Source organism: Leiobunum rupestre, chromosome 8 (genome assembly GCF_980474605.1).
Source record: "Leiobunum rupestre chromosome 8, qqLeiRupe1.1.hap1, whole genome shotgun sequence".
Lineage (NCBI taxonomy): Eukaryota > Metazoa > Arthropoda > Arachnida > Opiliones > Sclerosomatidae > Leiobunum > Leiobunum rupestre.
Window position 1 is genome coordinate 5,340,945 of NC_143391.1, and position 22,225 is coordinate 5,363,169.

General features: G+C 40.8%; 2 protein-coding genes across 2 annotated transcripts; one reads left to right on the plus strand and one right to left on the minus strand.

Annotated features, from left to right (window-relative positions):
• The first annotated feature begins 4,616 nt into the window (after positions 1–4,616).
• On the plus strand, positions 4,617–8,612 carry LOC149932192 (uncharacterized). The gene is made up of 7 exons (XM_090155227.1): positions 4,617–4,890; positions 5,475–5,738; positions 5,821–6,047; positions 6,151–6,578; positions 6,654–7,059; positions 7,117–7,458; positions 7,581–8,612. The coding sequence occupies exons 1-7, from the start codon at positions 4,800–4,802 to the stop codon at positions 8,478–8,480; spliced, it is 2,658 nt and encodes an 885-aa protein (XP_090011353.1). The 5' UTR covers positions 4,617–4,799; the 3' UTR covers positions 8,481–8,612.
• Positions 8,534–22,016, minus strand: LOC149932193 (sodium/calcium exchanger 2-like). The gene is made up of 11 exons (XM_090155228.1): positions 21,518–22,016; positions 13,075–13,547; positions 12,889–13,015; positions 12,497–12,716; positions 11,822–11,889; positions 11,384–11,733; positions 11,075–11,319; positions 9,958–10,296; positions 9,716–9,894; positions 9,313–9,642; positions 8,534–9,246 (listed from the first exon to the last, which is right to left on the minus strand). The coding sequence occupies exons 2-11, from the start codon at positions 13,422–13,424 to the stop codon at positions 9,016–9,018; spliced, it is 2,439 nt and encodes an 812-aa protein (XP_090011354.1). The 5' UTR covers positions 13,425–13,547; positions 21,518–22,016; the 3' UTR covers positions 8,534–9,015.
• Between the last annotated feature and the right edge of the window lie 209 nt (positions 22,017–22,225).

The following is a 22,225-nucleotide window of genomic DNA, read 5'->3' on the forward strand; positions in this document are numbered from 1 at the left end:
AATACTGTAAGGAATAACTGGAAATCACCGAAAATATTGTACGCAAAAACTAGAAATCACCGAAAATGCTGTAAGGAATAACTGGAAATCACCGAAAATACTGTAAGGAATAACTGGAAATCACCGAAAATATTGTAAGCAAAAACTAGAAATCACCGAAAATATTGTAAGCAAAAACTAGAAATCAAGGAAAATGCTGTAAGGAATAACTGTAAATCACCGAAAATGCTGTAAGGAATAACTGTAAATCGCCGAAAATACTGTAAGGAATAACTGGAAATCACCGAAAATATTATAAGCAATAACTGGAAATCGCCGAAAATATTGTAAGCAAAAACTAGAAATCACCGAAAATATTGTAAGCAAAATCTAGAAATCACCGAAAATGCTGTAAGGAATAACTGGAAATCGCCGAAAATACTGTAAGGAATAACTGGAAATCACCGAAAATATTGTACGCAAAAACTAGAAATCACCGAAAATGCTGTAAGGAATAACTGGAAATCACCGAAAATACTGTAAGGAATAACTGGAAATCACCGAAATTATTGTAAGCAAAAACTAGAAATCACCGAAAATATTGTAAGCAAAAACTAGAAATCACCGAAAATGCTGTAAGGAATAACTGTAAATCGCCGAAAATACTGTAAGGAATAACTGGAAATCACCGAAAATATTGTAAGGAATAACTGGAAATCAACGAAAATACTGTAAGGAATAACTCGAAATCACCGAAAATATTGTAAGCAAAAACTAGAAATCACCGAAAATACTGTAAGGAATAACTGGAAATCACCGAAAATATTGTACGCAAAAACTAGAAATCACCGAAAATATTGTAAGAAATAACTGGAACTCGTCGAAAATATTATAAGCAATAACTGGAAATCACCGAAAATATTGTAAGAAATAACTGGAACTCGTCGAAAATATTATAAGCAATAACTGGAAATCGCCGAAAATACTGTAAGGAGTATCTGGAAATCACCGAAAATATTGTAAGAAATAACTGGAAATCACCGAAAATACTGTAAGCAATAACTCGAAATCACCGAAAATATTGTAAGCAAAAACTAGAAATCACCGAAAATATTGTAAGAAATAACTGGAAATCACCGAAAATACTGTAAGCAATAACTAGAAATCTCCGAAAATATTGTAAGCAATAACTGGAAGTCGCCGAAAATACTGTCAGGAATAACTGGAAATCACCGAAAATATTGTAAGTAAAAACTGGAAATTGATGAAAAATTGCAATATAAACATTTTGAGAAAACATAAGAAATCATCTGAGAAATAATGATGTTTCTAAAAAGCATGAACCAGATATGCAAAATAATAACGACTGACTACCACCACGAGTGTATCCTACCCGGATTATTTTGTATTACAAAACATCCTTCAAATCAAGCGTAGCTAACTTCTGACCATATTAAATAAATTATCGAAAACAAGTTTTATCTAGCTTTTATAAACTTAAATCGGGAACCCACTGTGGTAATAAGAGACGCGCTCGCAGTTCAGGATTGTCCTTAGCCGTCATACTTCGATGGCCAATGACGTCAACTCTGGTTTTCCCATTCTGGTTCCACATTCGTAAAATCGCGTACACTCTACAGAAAAATTAGCTTAGAAATCTTGAAATCAACTTTAAAATCTCGAAATCGGGACGAAATTCAGTTCCCAAATCTCAAATTCCGCCTATAAAACCAGAAATCAAAGCGAAAATCGGGCTTTATCAGTTTCTGATTTCTGAATTCCTTTTGAGATCCAAAATCTAGTATGAAAGATTTGCAAATGTGTCCCTTATTTTTTTCACTAACAAGTAAGTTTGGAAGCTAATAATTTGATTTATTTGGACATAGAGAAAACACAATACTGCACAATGGTCGTTTTGACATTGAGGTTGTCCGATTGGGAAAATATGGTTATGGAAGTGTTTACTCCCGCTGTTTTAGTTCTAGATGAAATTGAAAACGAGCCAAAGAAATCCCCGAAGGACGACAACGGGAAGGAATGAGTTTCCCATATTTTTCTAAGCCACACTTTCTCAAATAATAACTATTCAACTTTCCCCGGTACATATAAGCCATCGAAAGACTTTCCGACTGCGGGTTAGACTAAAAGAAGCGGGCGTATCTTTTAACTTTTCCCTGGCGATCCCGACGGAGAGACGGTAGGCCTTTTTTCGCCGGTGGCGCTGTAGTTAACCCGTAATTACAAACTTTGGTCGAAATACCGGAGTTCCTTTTACAGCGATATAGATTCCACGACTCCTTTTCCCCGCAAAGCTACGAGCTACGGCGGACCAATTTCTTTCCGCCGATACAAATAGCGCGCGAGGCACGGCGACGGGGGAACGGAGAGAAAGATCTTACGTACATACGAAGGGAAAGACCCGCGCCTGCATTTGCACGAAAGCTTCCCCTCTCAGCTTCGCAGATTCTCTCTCTCGATTTTCTTCGGGCCGTATACGCTCGCGTGCGCGTGTGTGATCCGTGGAAAGTAAAAACCGCTTTCTCCAGGAAATGAACTCCTGGTCGCGGTCCACCTTGGGAAATGCGATCCGCCTCGTTCGCTATAACTTTCCTCCTAATCATTAGAAAAGGGAGGGTGGAGAGCGAATCCCGCCCCCCTCTATAAAACTTCATCGCCCGTGTAGCGCTGGCTGCTCCCCCTTTCGGGCCCTGGAGAAATCAACTTAGAGAGACCGAGAACGCTGCCAGTAGCGAGCAACAACCCACGCTCCATCCTCTCTCTCTTTGCCTTCTTCTCACCTCTTTTCTTCCACTCCGTTCCACTCTGGTTCGGTTTCCATAGACTCTTTTACACTCAACCGCGCTATATCTGGTTGGCTGATGAAAGCGCCGTTTTACCTAGCGCGTACTTAACGCTTTCTCGAGCTCGGATTTCCATACTCGAGACCCAAGACATTCGCGTATCAACCAGAAATGTTCGCTTCGTATTTAATGCCGCTATTTTTTCCCCCGTGAGCGCTGTTAATACCGCTAATTTTAGCTCCCTCCTATTTCATTTAATGTTACCTAGTTTGAGAGCGTTTAATTTTACGCTTTTCTGATATTTTTCGTGTCGATTAAAAAGGATTTTCACTCCAGAAATGGTTTTAGCTCTTACAACTAAAACTAAACTCGGTTTTTGGCCTATTAGTTGCGGAGGAATATTGATCCTTTTCTAGAAACGTTTTTGTCGGTATAAAAAGATTATTTCTAAGCAAATTTTTCTTTAGGTAAGAAAACATTTACGCAACTATAAGCAACTGAATAAGAATTACACCATTTTAAATGTTTACTACATCATTTATGCACAGTAACCAGGGCCCTATGTACGTTTGGGCACTTAGGGTAATGCCTAAGGGTCACATGATTGTAAGGGGGCCCAGGCAGAGATGCTGAAGGGGTACTTGAGTAGGTACAGCCACATTTCCATTGCTTTACTCAGGGACCCCACGATTTTAGAGGGCCCATGGCAGAGATGCTGGAGTAAAAACAAATGAACAAGCAAAAGCTACTAAATACCAAAAAAAAATTAACAATTATTTAGTAAAATTTATTACCGAGCCGATTAACAGAGTTTTTACGAAATGAAGGTTTGGTTCAGCAGAAAGTGTCGAAAAAAGGTTCGGTCAGAAAATTTAAATTTAAACATAGGGAGTGTGGTACTTATGGTTAATATGTTACTTACGCTTCTATTAAATAGTAATTTGACATTGGCGACGAAAGGTTTTATGATATAATCCATATTTATTTACTAAAATAAATCGAAAAATATTTGTGTTTCGTTCTGCGTTTTATTGAAAAGCGGACGTAGCAAGCTACTCAACTGAATAAAAGGTTAACATTTACGAAATTTACTTCTATTTAATATTTTATACGACTATAACTCTGCATTACGGTCGAAAGATACGTATGAAGGCAGGGTTGGCAAGAACCAGCCAGACCGGTTTAAAACACCCTCGTTTTAACCACCGAAAAAAATGAATGGTTAAAACCACTTTTTTTAATTAAAAAAATATTGAGAAATGAATTAGAAATATTGAAAAACTAAAACTTAACCTTCACTTTTTGTCGTAAGTAATGAGAGCTAGATATAAGCAATTAGGGGATCTTAAAATTCATTTTGCGCGTGAAAATACGCCGCCATGTTAGGGTATAAAAGCGGGTAAATAAGTCTGCTATACCTCACAATGTAAAGGTTACTGTCACGCGCAAAAACGTCATTTTGAAATTGGGAAATATAGGCATTTTCGAAGTAATGAGGGCTTAATATAAGCAATTTGAGCATTTATTAATGGACTACAACCGGTTTTAACCATACTGGATTTATAAATTGAAAAAAAAACGGTTTTTTGCCAACCCTGTATAAAGGTGAAGTTTGTACAGTTTTGAATCGTCGACGTTTCGTGGTAACGTTTTTTTCTCCGATATCCGAAACGCAGGCTCGTCTTGGACTTGGTTGTAAGGCTGAAACTGGAATCATCGCGGCCTTTTCCATTTTTCCCCGTTCACCTAGCGCCATCTAGCGACTTGGACGGGAAACGCGAGATTTCAGTGTCGGGGAAATTCGGGAACGCTTCGGCTGTTCTTAGTTGAGCTCTGTTGGTCGAACGATCAGCCGCTTCTCGAGGCTCCGTCTCTCTCCGACTTCCGCGGGAGTTCCAAGAGGAAATTTCCCGGAGAACCTGCAGCAGATCTTCGTCGTCAGCCGGGATGCGCTTCGAGGAAACGCCACAGCCGCCGCCGCCGCTCCGGAATCGGATGGCTATCCAATAAACCCGACTTATGAAAATTTACGAGATGAAATTTGTCATTTGGACGATCCTTTGGGGGACGTTCTTGGCCGTTTATGGCACCGACGTTGGATACCGAGAAGGTGAGACTGACTTTTGGCTCGGCCCGTCTCTCTTTTACGACAATTTTGTATATATATTTTTTATCGCGCTTGGACGAATTGCTTTCGCCTGTTAGCGCGCTAATCCCCACACATATCTCCGTATCGCCGGTTTTTAGCCCACAGGGAATACCCTCTATATAATGTATGACCTCTTGACCTAAACTTCTTTTATTTAGAATTTAGTTAGCGTACATGTAACGTAATTTATCTTGAATGTATTTTAGCTACTGTAAAATTTAACGTTTACGAAGATAGGAAAAATTTAATACGTAATAGGTTATAAATGTAAATTTAATTCGCTTAGATAATGTAAAATCCGCTGGTCGATGGCTATGCGCGAAACTAAGGCGACCACGACGTTTCGCCTTTTAATATCCAGATGGCGATACGGTACGGAGCCACTAATACCGTTCTCCTCTAAAACCCCGATCGATATTCTCTTGAAAATGGAATTGACGCGGAGTGGTAAACGATTAGCGAGACTTTATTTTATTAAAATTCGATTCGTTAAAAATAAAACGTCGGCTTTTATTGACAAAGCGTCCACTTGGATTTCATTAAAGGGGATCGCGACCGCTGCAATCGAACGGTGGAGATCTACCACACGGTCAGCAGCCCTCCGGTCACCGAGAAGAACGTGGGCAGGCCCATGCATTGCAGTTATCGCATTCGAGTTAGGCCAGTCAGGGATGATTGGATCGTCTTCGTACGCTTCACTCGGTTGAAGGTCGGCGAACCATCCACCGGACGTAGAAACTGCAACGGCGGGTATTTGCAAATCGTCGATGGGTTTCGAGATAACAACCAGACGAACAAAGACTCTCCCGGTGAGAACGGCTCGATCCTCGTTCTTCTTATTCTTTTCGTTTTCATTCGCCCAAAATGATCTTTTCTCGCGTCATCACGCAGGGTATTACTGCGGAGAGATCGACTCCCCCAAGACGTTCATCTCCGAGACTCCTTACGTGAAGATAGTCTTGCACGTTGACAGTTACGATTTGGACACTTTCATGCAGTTCGACGCCACCGTCGAACAACAGCAAGAGGTTCACGCTCGTTACGGCCAGTATCCCCATCTGTACCCTCATCGAAGGGGGCTGCTCGTCCCCGGTACTTACTGCGAAAGGAATTTTCAAGTAACGTTTCTCTCGCCACCCACCCCGGCCCGTCGAAATTGGCCGATCATTCTCCCTTATAAAATAAAAAAATAATGACCGATTTCCTTTATCGACTGTATAGGATTGCGCTCCCGGTCGTTGTTTCGTTCAGTCACCGGGCTTCCCCGGCATCTATCCTCGTAATCTCCATTGTCGATATCGCATCAAGGTTCCTCAAGGCCTCGCCGGACTCGATTTGATCACCTTCGACGTCGACGGTTTGCGATGCGACAATCTTCTCTTGTGTTTTCCCCGATCGGTCACGAGAGACCCGACCGATTGCCCGTACGACTACGTCAGAGTCTACGACGGACTGACCGAAGAGAGTCCGGTCATCGTAACCCTTTGCGGCCGGGGTCGTCTCAAATCGAACGTGGTGGCCAGCGGGCCTATCATGTTGGTTGAGTTCGTCACCTCCGAGACGGGACCTTTGCTCAATACCGGCTTCCATTTCAAAGCCGACAATATGCTGGACGCCGCTGAGTCCGAGCCTCTTCGCCTTCGAGAAGGGTGCGTTTACCAAAAATCGACTTGATAGTTTTCGTTTTCTCGTTAGTAAATATCTTTCTTTTCACTCGGTATCAGATCTTGCGTTATCGAACGACACTTGCAACGATCCGTCAACGGTCCGACAGGCAGCGGTCCCGCCGGATCCGGGGGTCAACCCAGTTGGCTGTTTTCAAACCTTCGATCTTGGTACCCGGCCAACACGACTTGCGTTTACCGCTTCTTCGCCGGAGAAGACGAGATTATCCGTTTGGAGTTTCCGTGGTTCCGGGTGGAACGGCCAACGCTCTGCCGGGAATGGTTGAAAATCTACGACGGCTACGACCCCGATCCCACTAAAATCCTTACCAAACTCTGCGACACGAGTAAACCCAAAACGGAACCACCCCGCAGCGTGTACGAAAGTACCGGAAACGTTCTCTTGGTTCGTTTTTCGAGCAGCATTGGTTCTTTGGACGGCTCATCAGTCAGCTACGGCTTCGAGGTAAATATTCCAGCGCACGTCCTCGCTTTCAATTTGAACATCCCGTCTTTTTATTAGGTAAAGTCAGTGAGTTTGTCGTCTCCTTTCGCGGTGGCTACCCCGAGCATCGAGCAGCTTTGCAGCAAGATGTACTCCGCTGGTGACTCTCTTTCCGGCGTTTTCAACTTCCCCATTCAAACGAACAATAACTCCAATTCCGCCCCGAACCAAAATGGCGCCGCTCAACATCTAGTCAATATTCCGCACCTTGGTAGCGGCAACTTTCTTTGCAACGCCACCTTCAACGCCGGAGCCGTGCCCAACGGACACGGACGTGTCTCGTTGAACTTATACACGCCTTTCACCAGACTAACCAGTCGATGCGACGACTGCAGGGAAACTGGCGCTATGTACCTTCAGGTTAGGACATTATACACGGAGGGACATAAACGACAGGGTCAAAGTGGTCATTTGCCTCTAAGAACTGTTGGCTGTCCTAAAGTTTATCATTCTCTAATCTGGCAATTTTCTTACCGAAACAGTTTACTCTGGGTGATGAAGATCGTTTCTGGTCTCACTGTCTTTGTCAACCGGGTGAAATGACGAACAGAAATTTAATATCATTGGATCCGGTTGCTACACTCACCTTGCACCTTCCGTCTCACGGCGGCGTCAGCGAATCGGCCAAATCTTCACAGAACGGCCGAGGTGTAGTGCAGGGAAGTTACAACTTTTTCAGCGACTCGCGATGTGGCCCAGTTAGATTCGACCTGGGACTTCAAGGGGTCTTCTCTTTCCCGTTTCACAGCGCTAGTTTGCAGGGGCCCGGCTATTGCAACGACGAACCCTGCTCGCTGCACCACGGCACCGCCGCTCAGGGCGGGTCCCTCAGGTGCACCTGGAAGGTCCCCGTCTACCACGACATGGACTTGGCTTTCCGTCTGGAGGGCTTCCCGGAAGCGCGCAACTGCGAGGAGTCGGATCATTCCTTGAGGATAGGTCGAACTCTACTCTGCCCCACGAGTCCCCGAGGAAGGGTCGAGCACTTGATTCATAGGGACGACCTGGGCTCGGAGGTCACCATCGACTTTTTAACCTCCGATTCGTCGGCGGTAAATTTCACTCTTTGGTGGACCCTGGTCAATATTTTACCAGGAAGCCACGAAGCCGAATCTTACGTTTCCTTGGACAAAGACTGCGAGTTTCTCTGTGCCAGATCTTTCGTCTGCCTGAAGAAGGAGCTGGTTTGTAACGGAGTCATCAACTGCCCCGGAGGAACCGCGGCCGACGAGGACAGGACAATCTGCGCGTTCGGAGACGAATCTTTCAAACTTTATTGGTGGGTGATTGGATTCGGTATCGGACTTTGCGCCTGCGTGGTCTTTTGCATCCTGTTCTCGCTGTGTAAAAGATACCAGGCCGGGAAGAGAAGGTTTAAATAAGACCCCCCCATTGACACTATTTACCAACAGTATTTTTAAAAGAACACCGAACGAAGAGAGACAAAACTTTTTATTTATAAAAACAAATGTTTGTTAATCGTATTTTAAATTTTTATGTAAATAAATATTTACCAAATTTTTGGTTCCATTAATTTCCAAAGGGGGCGGGCAACACGCGAAAGCTGCCTTTATTATTTTAGTACCGCAGCCAAATTCCAAACATCATTGATAGGACTGACTTAAATATGGTACATTCATTATTGATCTATTATATAAATTAATATAGTCTATATTGAATAAAATACAAATTGAATGGCTCACGCGGTAATCGTGGGGGAAGGCATTATTAGTTTTGTTTTCTGGTAAAATCTCACTTTCAAAAAATGCATTATGGATCGTGTGTGCGGGTCAACCGCTCGCGGTATCAAAACGAAAGAATAAAATAAAAAATGACCTCGGTATATCTCGTAAAAATGAAAGAAACAAAATTATCTTCGGGGTTGTCAGTTCTGGCTCGTAGTCAGCGTTGTAAAATTTAAATGCGACCGTAAGCCTGTAGGGATGACAGTAGAACGTAAAGAAACCATAACGAGATCATGAAGATACCCGACGCTTTCGCCATGATCTTTGGCCCTCCCAATTCACCCTTTCCAAAGACCTTCAAGAGCCTCCTAAGTACGAACAAGAGCAGCGTGGCCAAAGCGACGCCCGTGTAAATGCCGACGCTGAAGGTCAAGTCGCCCGATTGAACGTCAAATTGTTTACCCTGAAATTGATCGAGAGTTCATTTAAACTTTGTACTACACTAATGTTGCTTCGACGTAATCAGTACCTTAACTTGCCAGTAGATGGCGGCAAAAAGCCAAGGTAGCCCCAGCCCTAGGAATACGTTGACCGAGTTACTGCCCGTGACGTTTCCGATGGCATTGTCGGCGTATTTTTCTTGAGTAGCGGCGGCTTTGGAAGCGAATAAGTCTGGAAGCGAAGTACCCAAAGCCACGAACGTGATGGCGGTAACGGAATCTTTCAAGCCGACCAAACAGCCAAAGATTCCGGCTAAATCTCCAACGATGGCCGTGAGGACTCCAATGACCCCGAGCGCCACGAAGAACGTCAACCATCCGCCCCATATTGCCGTTGGAGGAACCAAAGCGAAGATGACCTATTCGAAGTAAATGGGTCGGTTTAATTTGAGCCACGCTTTACCCGGATACGGCAGCCGAAAATGGGCTTACTTTCCATCCGAATGTGAGGAAGTGCATGACGTAATCTCCCGTCGAGGCATTTTCAATGTCACCTCCGTTGACGTTGAGGGCGTCCTTTAACTGTCCAGCCCACGTGTCCGATTGGATTTTGAGGTTGTCAATGTTTACGTTTGTTAACACGGCCATTCGCCCCAAAATATTGTTAAAATCTGTTAAATATCGAGTCCCAATTAGTAAAAAAATTCGGTATATTGTAAAGCTCTCGCCCTTACCGTCATCGTTGGTAATGGTAACCATGGTCCTTTTAACCTGCCCCAGAACGGCGCCTCCGTACGTATCGTAGAGTTCCACTTCGAAATGTTCGTCTTTTTCCGGAGTACAGTCGTCGATGATCGGTATCTCGATGTTCTTCTCGATCTCGCCGTTTCCGAACTTAATTTCTCCTTCTCCCCCCTCGTAGTCGTCCCCCGAGATGGCCGTTTTGTCGATGGTCTTCCACTTGACGGACACCTCTCCGTCGGCTCCGTTCTTCCTGATGACCGGCACCGTGGCCGTGCCGATCGTTTCTTTCACCAACATACCTCGACTCTTAAACTCGATCACACCGGGCTCTGCGGTAAGATATAGAAATGTAGATTACGCGTTAACATTTAACCATAAGTCTGTAATTATTTTCCATAAGTCTACCAGTTTCCTATCTGGTCCTTGTTAACCTTTTACTGAGAACTATTTTTGGGGTGGCAGTTTGGTTAGCACTTTCGCCTCGCAGAAAGAGGAGCCGGGTTTCATCTCAGCTTGTGGTACTGGGTGAAAACTCGGAACCACTCCTTCCGCGTTGAGTTTGCAAATTATCTCCCCACTGGTTGAAGGTGATTTCCCCCGAGTTCTTTAGTTTTCCCTTTCCATAAAAACTTGCCGAGGTTAACGGTAATAGTAAGCTGTTAGCTCACGTGACATAAAGGGCTTGCCACCACCCTCCTGCGCATTGTAACCCGGCCGCCACCTGTTTAAAGGCATTAAAAATCGCAAGATGACTTGGGCCTAAGGTGGGTATTAGCCTAGCTGATTATTATTATTAAGAATGGTAACCCAATTTAGTTGTGTTCGACAGCATGGTTTAGCTGTGGTCTATAATAGGCTCTTTGTCATGAAATCTTATTAAATGTCAAATTAAAATATTTGCCAATAAAAAGATTAATTAAAAATGTTCACGTGTATTTTCTGCGGTTTTCTAGAATTTCTCGTTATCTTTGATTGGCGATTTTTATCTTTTTCGGTATGACCACAGATCCACGTCATTTTACGTATTAATTATTTCGACTAACGGAGACTCTTATGAAACATTATTATAGACTCATGATTTTACAACTGGGATAGATGGGACTTTACCATCGTCGTTTAGGATAGTAACTTCCATGACGCAAATGCGTCCCAAGGCGGCACTGTGCGTTGAATCATCTCCATCGTCTTCGACGCTCAATTTTAAAAAGAATGTTTCGTCAGGTTCCCATTGGTTATCGTTAATTATCTCCACTTCGACGGTTTTATGGGTCTCGTATGGTTCGAAAGTGACAGTCTTCTTTATCGCGATGTAGTCTTCGCCAGCCGACGCTGTCCCGTCCAAGGTTTCCACTCTTCAAAAGGAAACGATATCTTAGTAATTTAATTGACTAATAATGGCGTTCTTATAGATCGTACTTGCAAATGGCTTTTTCCTCTAGTTTCCCGTAACGCTTGATGGCGACGGGTACTTTCCCGATGTTTTCCATGACGGCGCAGGAAGCCGCCTCAAATTCGACGACCGAGACGTCCGTCCTCTCGTGGACAGCCACGGTCTTCAAGGGTGGGGCTTCGTCTCCGTCTTGTAACGCGTCGTACACTTCCTTCAACTGCATACTCAAACGGGGTTTGGCCTTCTTTCCGCCGGTCAGGTCCCTGATAGCTCCCACTCGGTACCACATTCTGCTGTGTCTGGTTTGATCCACCATTCGAGCAGCCGCCAGACAAGCCGCGTCTTCGTCTGTCAGTCCCGGGTGTTTACGGACTTCCTAATGTCAATTTATTCGGTCATTAAAGTACAAATCAACGAATTGACGCCACCAGTTTTGAATTGGCGCCACCAGTTTCCATTCTTACCTTAATGAAACTGACAAGGGAGCGCCTATCCAGTTTTCCATTGGGGAAGTAAACTGGTGTTTTCTTATCTAAATTTTAAACAGCATTAAACTCGGGTTCGTGAAAGAAATAAACGGTTTTCGACGCTTAAGGAAATTGTAATTATAGTCGCTACTGGTACCCTTCAGTTAATGAATCTTCTAGCGCCTTAAATGTTTAACTTTAAACTCATTATCTTACCGTCAAGTTTGATATCTTCAGAATTATGTTCCGCGTTTCGTTCGGAATAAATACAGACAGTTTAATTTAGAAACATCTAAATGCGATGACTCGGGGTCAGTGTCGCGTTCATCCTTTTGCGATTAAAGGGAATATAACGTCCCTTTACTGAATTAAGACCCTCACAAATTTAGGAATTATCTCCGCAAAAAACCGCTAAGAAGGTATAGAGTGGTCAATATTGACGCCGACAAAAATACTAGAGGTTTTATTCCCTTTAAGCTTCCCGTAAATTTAACAATTGCTGTATATTCTTAAAGAGTCCATGATAACCTATCAAAATCCTTAGCTTCTGACGTGATTTATTAGACTCCGCTACATACTGTACAGCTAGTGTTGGGAAAGCGTGAGTAATTTGTGCCCATAACCACAAAGCCCATTTAGCGTCTGTCGGATTTGATAGATTAAGGTTATTACCATCGGAAGACTGCAGCTGTATCTGTTTTTGTTGCTTGACCTTGGACCTTCCCAAACAGAAGTTGACGTCAGCCAGGTAGGCGAGGATGACCAGAACGGGGAAGAACAATAAAGTCAGCAGCGCTTCCCACAACTCGACTACGTTTGGAGAGATGCCCACCAGAATGATCAGAAGCCAGATGTACGCGAAAACGCAGAAGAAAGCCGTAATTCCAAATACCTATAGAACCACATTTACGTTTAGTGAAGCCTTACTAAGTTCTTGTTTTTTGCCTAATCATCACGCTTCTCTTTTGTTGATATTGTAAACGATCATCCCTCCGTAAAAGATAGTACTTTTATGGCCACTCGCGCTATCCAATTAATCTTATATTTATGAGGGGTGGACTTACGTTAACCGCTCGTATCTGTCTGATTTCCGGGGCTTCGATCGCCATGACGCAGACGGCCGAAATGACCAGCAAGTTGAACGCCGCTGACCCCACGATGGTACCCGGTCCTAAGTCGCCGGCCTTAAAACTAAAAGAAACTAATAAATTAAAAACCTGTCGAAGACTCATCTACTAAATGGAATTTACTCGTTTCCGACAATTTCGATAATGGAGAGTAAGATTTCGGGAGCGCTGGAACCCAGGGCCATTAACGTCAGGTTGGCCACCGTGTCGTTCCACACTTTGACCTCGATGACCTCGGGCTGGGATTCGACCGACGTGGACAGGGTGATGGTTCTCGTTTTGCTAGTGATCTTCTCAATGGCGCACATGAAGATGTCGGCGATGATAGCGACTCCCAGAAAACAGTACAACAAGCCCACTAAGTACAAAAAGGCCCTGGCTTCGATGGTCCACGTGTACTCGTTGATGAAGGGCATCAACAGACCCTTGTCCGAGCACGTGTAGTTATCGATAGTACCCCAATTCTTCGTCATCTTGAAGCCTCGTTTGATGCCTTTTAATTATAATATATCCCGATTTTCAATCCATATGAAGAGTACGCCGAATGGTGCTAGCCAGGCAACGACGCAAAAATCTCCCTGTCTTCCCGCGGGTACCTGATGGAAAAATTTACGCATTTTTAATTTTTATAGTACGTTTTCAAACTTTACATCACGTACTTATCTCCCTACGCCAGCGGAATTCAAACTAGACTGAAAACATTAGCCTAATAGCCAATTATTTTATCGCACCTTCGTTCTGGCGCCTAACCATATACTGACCGCGGGATTTGCGTCACAAATAATGACCCGTGCCATGAACTGAGAGCGGATGTAAGATTTGCTCACCGAGCGGAAGTTATTCCATTTTGACCGTTTAAAGGCCACTTTTTCCGCGAAATATTTTCATAGTGTATATTCCGAACACGTAAGGCACCACCCGAAATTATTATATCTAAATTCGATATTCCCCAGCTCACGTTTGTCACATTTTAGTCCGCGTGAAACGCTTGAAAACACAGCCTCGTATTTTCTCTTCTTTTATTCATTTTTCTCGTCGTTTTTCGTTAAACGAAATAGTTTTGGGGGTAACTCGAGGGACTACTCGCGATGAATGTTTCTCCCCGATAACTACAATAGCCATAACAACGTTTCATTGTATTACAATAATGTCAGTCGCGTGTCAAGTATGTAAGGGCTAAGACCAGTCCCGCGCCAATTCCTTACCGTCATTCAATCAAAGAGTTAACTCGAAGGACGGTTTCCGGGCTTATATAAAAATACTAACGTGATTGCCTAGCTGGCATGCAACTCCGAGTATTTTATTTCAGGTTTTTCCTGGTAATTTTCAGCCTCTCGTTTTCTCTCATGTTGAATACGTTCCAAGTTGTCTCGCAATAAAAAAACTGCGCTTAATATTATACTTTTTATCCTGTTTCTCTTTACTCGTTCGTGTCTAGACGTACTAGATCAGAAATTAGACTAAAAAATTAAAAACAATGACTTGAACCACTGCCAAGTTAATGTATCGAGAGCACATTCTATACCGTGACAAAACCTTGTAAACGCCAAAAGAGAAAATTTCAGATACTTGAGGTTTTGTTTAATACAGGGTGTTTCAAAAGGTTATGCAAAAATTTTGAGGAGTTGTAGGGGTGAGTTGAGAAGTATGCCTGTTTTTTCCCCATTTTCCTAGGATGAGTTAAAATATCTGGTGAAAGAGCATTCGCCTGCCATTTTGGGGGTATTTTTCTCTGTGGGAAAAAGTATGGCTGACGTGGGGTCAGATGACAGTGGTACTAATCATAGACTCTCAGAAGCCCCAAGGTTTTTTACATAGCGGTGAGGTCACACAACAATATTTTATAAAAACCGGAAAATTTCTCTTTTGAAAGGTGGGTAACCCCCAAGAGGGTTTCGAGATTCTAGAATATCATAAGAGGTAACCAAAAATGTATGGCAATAAAGAGATTAAGAACGCCAAAATACATCTAGAGATTACGTGAAGCATACCACGCTTTTTCAAATCGTATTTTATGATTTAAAAATAAAAGTGAAGTCTAATAATGTATTTCTACGAAGAAGTATTTTGGCATTCTTAACCTACCTTAGTCTCTATTGTTGATTTTTACCCACGTTGCGCCCACTATTTACCCATTTTCGTGATGCGCGACCCAGATATTTTCTTTTGGGTGTCTAAACATTTTAACAATGCCTAGTAATACAGGTATCATTATATTAATTAGACGAGTATTTTCTCATTTATTTCGTCAAATGGAATTCAAACTTGTAGTTTTATTATTTTTCGTTATTATAATGAACGGCGACGTCATTTGAATTTCTAATGCAAGTACCTGTTCTCGCATAAATTACGCCTGGCATTTATCGTATATTTTATTCCATTTCGTCACTAGTCTGTCCTTCCGCCAACATTCCCCGTTTATTAACCCAAAAACATTCCAAAGGTTAAAAGGAATACGTTTTTCCACGTTATTAAAAAAGGTCAGCAAAATAAATGAATGCTCTTACTCGGTTCTTACGAAGATCCGGATATGCCGACTATCATGAATTCGTAATATTACGGAATAGGCAATACATTATTTATTCAAGCCTTTTTTCATCAGGGGTCATTCGCAAAACACGTTACGCAATAATGGGGGAGGGGGAGTTCGTACTAGTGTTACTAAATGTTACAGGGAAAGGGGAGTTCGTAATAATGTTACTAAATCTTACAGGGGGTGTCCGTACTAGTGTTAATAAATGTTATGGGGGAGGGGGAGTTCGTACTAGTGTTACTAAAATTTATAAGGGAAGGGGAGTTCGTACTAGTGTCACTAAATGTTACAGGAAAGGGGAGTTCGTATTAGTGTTACTAAATGTTACAGGAAAGGGGAGTTCGTCATAATGTTACTAAATCTGACATGAGGGAGTCCATACTAGTCTTACTAAATGTTATGAGGGGAGTTCGTACAAGTGTTACTGAATTTTACAGGGGAGGGGGAGTTTGTATTAATGTTACTAAATGGTATAAGGAGAAGGGGAATTCGTACTAATGTTACTAAATGGTACATGGGGAAGATCGTACTATTGTTACTAAATGTTAAAGGGTGTAGATGAGTTCGTACTAATGTTACTAAATCTTACACGGAGAAAGTGAAATTCGTACTAGTGTTACTAAATGTTACAAAGAGAAGAAGAGTTCGTACTAGTGTTACTAAATGTTACAAAGCGAAGAAGAGTTCGTACTAGTGATACTAAATGTTACAAAGAGAAGAAGAGTTCGTACTAGTGATACTAAATGTTACAAAGAGAAGAAGAGTTTGTACTAGTGTTACTAAATGTTACAAAGCGAAGAAGAGTTCGTACTAGTGATACTAAATGTTACAAAGAGAAGAAGAGTTCGTACTAGTGATACTTAATGTTACAAAGAGAAGAAGAGTTCGTACTAGTGATACTTAATGTTACAAAGAGAAGAAGAGTTCGTACTAGTGATACTAAATGTTACAGGGGCCGGGGGAGAGTCCCTCAAATGTTACGTAACATATCAAAGATTTATACCAGAACCTTAATTATCAATTATTTTTACTTAAAAAAGTAATTTAGTATTTGATTATATCTTATTCGTTTTCTAGAGGTAAAAAAAAATAATTTTAAGCTTGATATGATAATTGATGGGATTTTGAATATTTGTTACTAAATTTACGGGGTCGAAAAATGTTGGGCTTTTTTTCTTTACGTAATTTGTGAACCACGCCTTCGGGTCTTTTGCACCTTCGGCAACAACTTACAAAAAGCTTAAACGCCTAGATTTTTCAACTGTATAAAAATCGGATAAGCCAATTGTGTTTTTTCTTATCTGCGGATATCAGTTAGTTGGTTCACACTTTGTACAAACAAAACAATTAAAATTAATCAGTTTTCTTTAATCACATTTACAATCTGGTTTTTACGTTCACTTCTCGTCAGATGCTTTTTAAAAGCATTAAGTAGAAACACCTTCTTTAAATATTTTTATTATTTACTAGTAAGACAACATATTAATGATATTATTGTTCTAATATCTATAGTAGATATCTGTTTGGGGAATTAACTTTTAAATTAAAAAGGAGATTATAATATTCAAATAGGACTAACAGATTTCATCTGAAAAAATAAGATTGAATGCGGTGAACGTTTTTTGTCAACCAAGTTATCTGTATAGACTTTATTTAGAGCCCAAAACATTTGCCGACCATTTAGACCAATTAAATTGTACTTGTAGAACTATAGAAATAATAGACGTAGGTTTATTGTTCACAATATAATCTCCTACAAGTTATCCCTGTATTTTTTCAAAAAGGTAGTTTAACTTCTTTAATATATAGTCTTATATTGTAACACAATCTACCATTCAAAAGAACGTTGAAAAACATGTCACGAAATAGGCTCCATAAACTATCAAAAACCATTATTCAATTGGATCGATACTCGATGCTATATCGTTTACACGCACGCGTATGGTTTGGAAGTTTGCGCGGGACTTCATTATGGCTATTGTCTTTCTCTTTCTCCCACCGCGCCCTGCCTTGGAGCCATGGACGTCATCTTGACAAAATTTCTTAACAAATATTGACATCATAGCTAAATGATGTCATTCAATAAGTTACTTTTACGTGATGTCATCATCGAAGGCTCTTTTCATCTTATTTTCAACATTAGATTCCCTATTTTTTATAACTTGAAACGTTATTGTCAAAGGAGTAGCGAGCAGGGGGGCAGGGGGGGGGCATCGGCCCCGGGTGCCAAAGGGCCCCCAAAGTATTACACGTGAAATAGATTTGTTGGATTATATATTAAACTCATTTTTTTTGTAACTTGAAAAGTACCCTTTTTTAAAATAAAATAAAATAATGGCAACTGGGGGGACGGCGCCAATTTGGGTGTTTTGTCCCGGGTGCCAAATATCCTCGCTAAGCCACTGGTTATTGTATAAGTAACATAATAATATTAGTATGACAATTAAAAAAAATATCACCAAACCTATTTTCAGAGTTATTTAGCAATCAAGGTTTAGTCACCAAGATCGATAATATACTACATAATTCAGTTGCAAACTTGTCCAAGTGGGAGTTTGGCGAGAATGTCATAATCGAAAAGATAGTGTCATACATATAGCTATTTCGTTACTTGTGCACAGGGCTGGCGCTAGGATTTTCGGGCCCCAGGTAATTTTTACTCCAAAATTTGTTTTTTTTTTGGAAACAGTCAGATAGTTTTTGTTAGGCACCCGTTCCGGCGGCCCATTTCGGAGGCCCGGGCCCGGGGTACTTTTGCCCCGCTTACCCCCCCCCCCTCCCCTAACGCCGGCCTAAGTTGTGCATATTGAAATCAGAGCAATTATTTCCAGTCCAAAATTGAAAACCCACCAGATGGTGTTGTTGTCAACAACCCACCTGGAAAGATATTTTATTATACAGATGGTGCTGTTGTCAATTAAATGTTCCTATTGATCTAAGTATCGTTAAGTCTCGAAATCGATGTGTATATACTAGCTTCTCTTTAAGTCGTGCGTTACCTTGACCCGAAATAATATTTATAGAAAAAGTAGTGGTTCCATATCGTACCAGGATCAAAACAAAAAGGCCCCGTGTACAATGAAGCGTAAACCTCTTTTTAATAGCTGTATGTTTTCTGAATGTCTGCCTTATTCTTTTGTTATTGAAACAGTCCCCTATCGTGATATTCTTCGAAATTTTCAAGTGTGGACGATCCATTAGTAAGGGTATTGGCACGCAAATCGTGGAGTTTTTCTTTTACAAAATGAGCTCAGACTGACTGAAACACGTTGCTTTTAAAAATAGCATACTAAAGAGGATGAGTAAAACTGCCGCGCTTGAAAACAAAATGAAAAATGCGGGACTTTAGAACCTCGTTTTTTTTCATTTATTACTCGCCCCATATTTTATCAAAATTTCTTGTTGAATTTAAAAAATATGCCATTTTGAAAGATCTAATATTTGAATAAAATCTCGTGGGATTATGAAAAATATCGACGATTGAATTTCAACTCCGTGGCCAGCGTATAGAATGGCCAATATTAATTTTATTATTTTGTGGAATTTAGACTTTAAATAACCTTGTGGTTATTTCAAAGCAATTTCTCTATTATACTTGTTCCATATCTAACTTTGCAACCTAGATAATTTATTTATTTTACTAATATGGTATATAGTAGAAAAAAAAACCCCCGTTAACTTATATTATGTAACATTTCATTGCTCTGAAGGTATTATAACGCAAATTTGGAAAAATAACTACAGCTAAAAGTATTCTGTATACTTATAACTAAAAATATCTTAATAAATTATTGTTTTCCTAGAAAATCTTTATTCGAAAATAAGTTTCATCTTTAAATTTATTTTCCACTTTTGGAATTAAAGTTACAATTAAATTGCCGGTAATCTTCAAGACCATTTATTTAACACCTTTTAAACAAATCCATGACAGTATTGTAAAATAATGGCAAATATGATAAAACTTTGCTAATTGGCAAATCAAGAAATATAGCATTTAATACCCCAAAACCGCTAATTTAAAATGAATTTTTTAACCATTAATTTTAAAATATAACAATAAGGAAAAGTACAACACCAAAATTGTACTCAAAATTTTACAATAATATCCTAACGTACTATTTTCTAAGATAGAAAATTTTAAAAAAGTAAAAAAGAAAGAACAATTTCCGTGAAATCTAGGCTATATATAATTTAAATTGTTTTTTAATTTTTTGAGTAAAAAATATACTGTCCACTATTTGTCACATTGACCAGTAAATTCATTATAAACCAAGCAGGTATTTCTTATTATTTGATACTCTTGGGAACACTCATTAAAATTAAATTATAAAATACCAATATCATGAAGTAATCAACTTCGGTGATAAAATAAATTCTAAATGAACCCATGACATAATAGGTCCTCTTATTTCTTCTTTTATTTATGCCGGCATTTTATAATTACGCCAAAGAAACGAGAGAGAGAAAAAGGAATTGATGAAGTGTTGCTTAAAAAAAAAGACGTTGGTTCAAGGCTTCCTAGAGAAAGAGAGGGGTGTAAAAGGGGGTCAAGCCAGCGTGGGTTGGAACAGAACGTGACGAACTTCAAACAAGTAGTTCCGCTTCGATTCCGGGACTGACCCCGATATCAAACTCGTCCATCCCATCTTATTACGTTCATCGCGTTAACTGTCCCGCGTTACCTGATACTTCTATTCAACCGATGATAAAGGTAAAGTGGCGTCCTTTATCTTAGGTCTTAGATTTTCGGTGTGGTCCGAGATATTGGAAAAGAGGCCTACTCGAAGCTATAGCCCGAAGCCGGTGAACCAACCACCGCATTCTGAGAAACAAGATTTTAAAGAGATTTTATTGTATACAGCCCAAATTTGATGTACAATCTTGGCGTTGTAAAAATAGGGAGGTTTTTCTCTTTAAGAAAATTGCGACATTGTTTCTTGGCGTATAAATGAACCATACACGTTTACGTTTTGTCAGATAAAAAGCCAAATTTGGCGCTTGAATTATTAATTGTGTTTGAAAAGATAAATTCAAGCTTGGCGATTGCATCTCGAGTGTGTGTGTGGTAATTTTGAGGGATGTTGAAATTTTATTTCACTGTTCAAACTGAGGTTGATAAATTTTGAAAACTTTGCTATTGAATTAAATTTATTTCGGTTATTTATGGAGTAACGTAGTTTGGGAATTATTTCAACACAACATTCCTTTAATTAATAGACAGTTGCGTGTCATTTAAATAAGGTCAATGTAAAAAATATTCTATCCGATATTTACCCTACCATTAATCTTCAAACAAGCGGATAAGTAAACTTAATCAATATAGAAATTTGATATCGAATTGGGAAAAAACTGCTATAATCAATAGAGAAAACAAAACCTGCTAAAACCCCGTAACTCCATAATTGAAATTAAATTATTTAAATAATGTACTAAACTTTAATTACTTAATATTTAATATAAAATTACCCGTAACTTTAATGATCGAAAGAATTCGCTAGAAAATATCTTACAATCTAGCCGTTGAATTTCCATATATTACCTTAACAACGGAAGTCGGCTTTTTATGGTCACGTAAAGGCCGCTTCCGGAGCGTTCCGCCCTCACCCCCCCCCCATCCCCCCCCCCTCCTCCGCAATTTACTGCGAGTTAAATTAACTTCAACGTCTACCTTTTTAAACTTCTTTGTCGATAGGAAAAACCTGACTAAATAAACCTTTAGAGGCCCACTGTTAACGTAATAAGCGTAGCCTTTATTGATGATAACTCCCCGAACTACATCCACGATAAGATAAACTCTTTGGATGATAAAACCAAGCCGGAAATTTACCCAATATTTACACACTATACAGTCCACTTAACAGGATAAAAGAGTGGCGTATTATTGGACTTACGACTTAATTAAGAATATCAACACTCCATCGACAGTCTTTTGGGGGGTATCGTTTTGACAGTGGCTACCATTAATTTACTTAATTAATTAACGAATAATCCGGTGACAAACTGTGAAAAATGACAGTAACGTACTACGCTTACCTTTTGCTAAGTTACGGATTAAAACTCCAGCGGGAAGTTTCGAAGCAGAAACTCGGAACGAAGTCTGGATCTTCCGGCAGCGAAGCGTTGTGTCGTGAGAAGTTTTCTTTCGAACGTTGTTGCTCTTGATAATCACGCTTCACCTAATTTCTCGGTGACCTTCTTACGAGGAACCGCAGCCGAAACACACGGCGAGTGGCGCGCTTTTAATCGTAGACTTCTCAGTTAGTTCTAAAGGGGTGGTATTCAGACGATGGTGACCATTACACGTTAGTGGGTGTTCGAAGCGGCCGCTCCTCGCGCCGGTCCGAGTCATACGTGACGTTAGTAAACAGATACGCGGATGACTTAATAGTCCGCAATTATAAGAAATGAAACGCCGCGGTAGCGGATTTTTCGCCTTCTATTTAAAAACTGGTTTTTCATTTAACGCGCCACTAAGCTCAACAGGCGAGCTGCGACTTCGGTGACGCGAGCGACACTATACTCGACGCCGTGTTTTCCTCGCGTATTGACTTTTTGGTTGGGAGGAAAGATTTCGCGCTCGCCGCCAGCCAGCCAGTGAGGCGGTCTATAGCGTTTGTCAAACCCCCCTTTGTTTCGCTTTTGTGTAAAGCGAACACGACGTCCCCTCAACTGCCTACTTAAACTGAAATCCCTTCGAATCTGTGGCGGGCGTCACCGGCTAACTGGGGAGCGGTGTCCGCC

Excerpts from the sequence above, each read along its gene's own strand:
- LOC149932192 (XM_090155227.1), top strand. The coding sequence starts at position 4,800 with ATGAAAATTTACGAGATGAAATTTGTCATTTGGACGATCCTTTGGGGG. Across the intron at positions 4,891-5,474 it reads CGACGTTGGATACCGAGAAG|GGGATCGCGACCGCTGCAAT; the intron begins GTGAGACTGACT and ends ATTTCATTAAAG. Across the intron at positions 6,579-6,653 it reads CCTCTTCGCCTTCGAGAAGG|ATCTTGCGTTATCGAACGAC; the intron begins GTGCGTTTACCA and ends ACTCGGTATCAG.
- LOC149932193 (XM_090155228.1), bottom strand. The coding sequence starts at position 13,424 with ATGACGAAGAATTGGGGTACTATCGATAACTACACGTGCTCGGACAAG. Across the intron at positions 10,297-11,074 it reads TACTATCCTAAACGACGATG|AGCCCGGTGTGATCGAGTTT; the intron begins GTAAAGTCCCAT and ends ATCTTACCGCAG. Across the intron at positions 9,643-9,715 it reads TCCTCACATTCGGATGGAAA|GTCATCTTCGCTTTGGTTCC; the intron begins GTAAGCCCATTT and ends TACTTCGAATAG.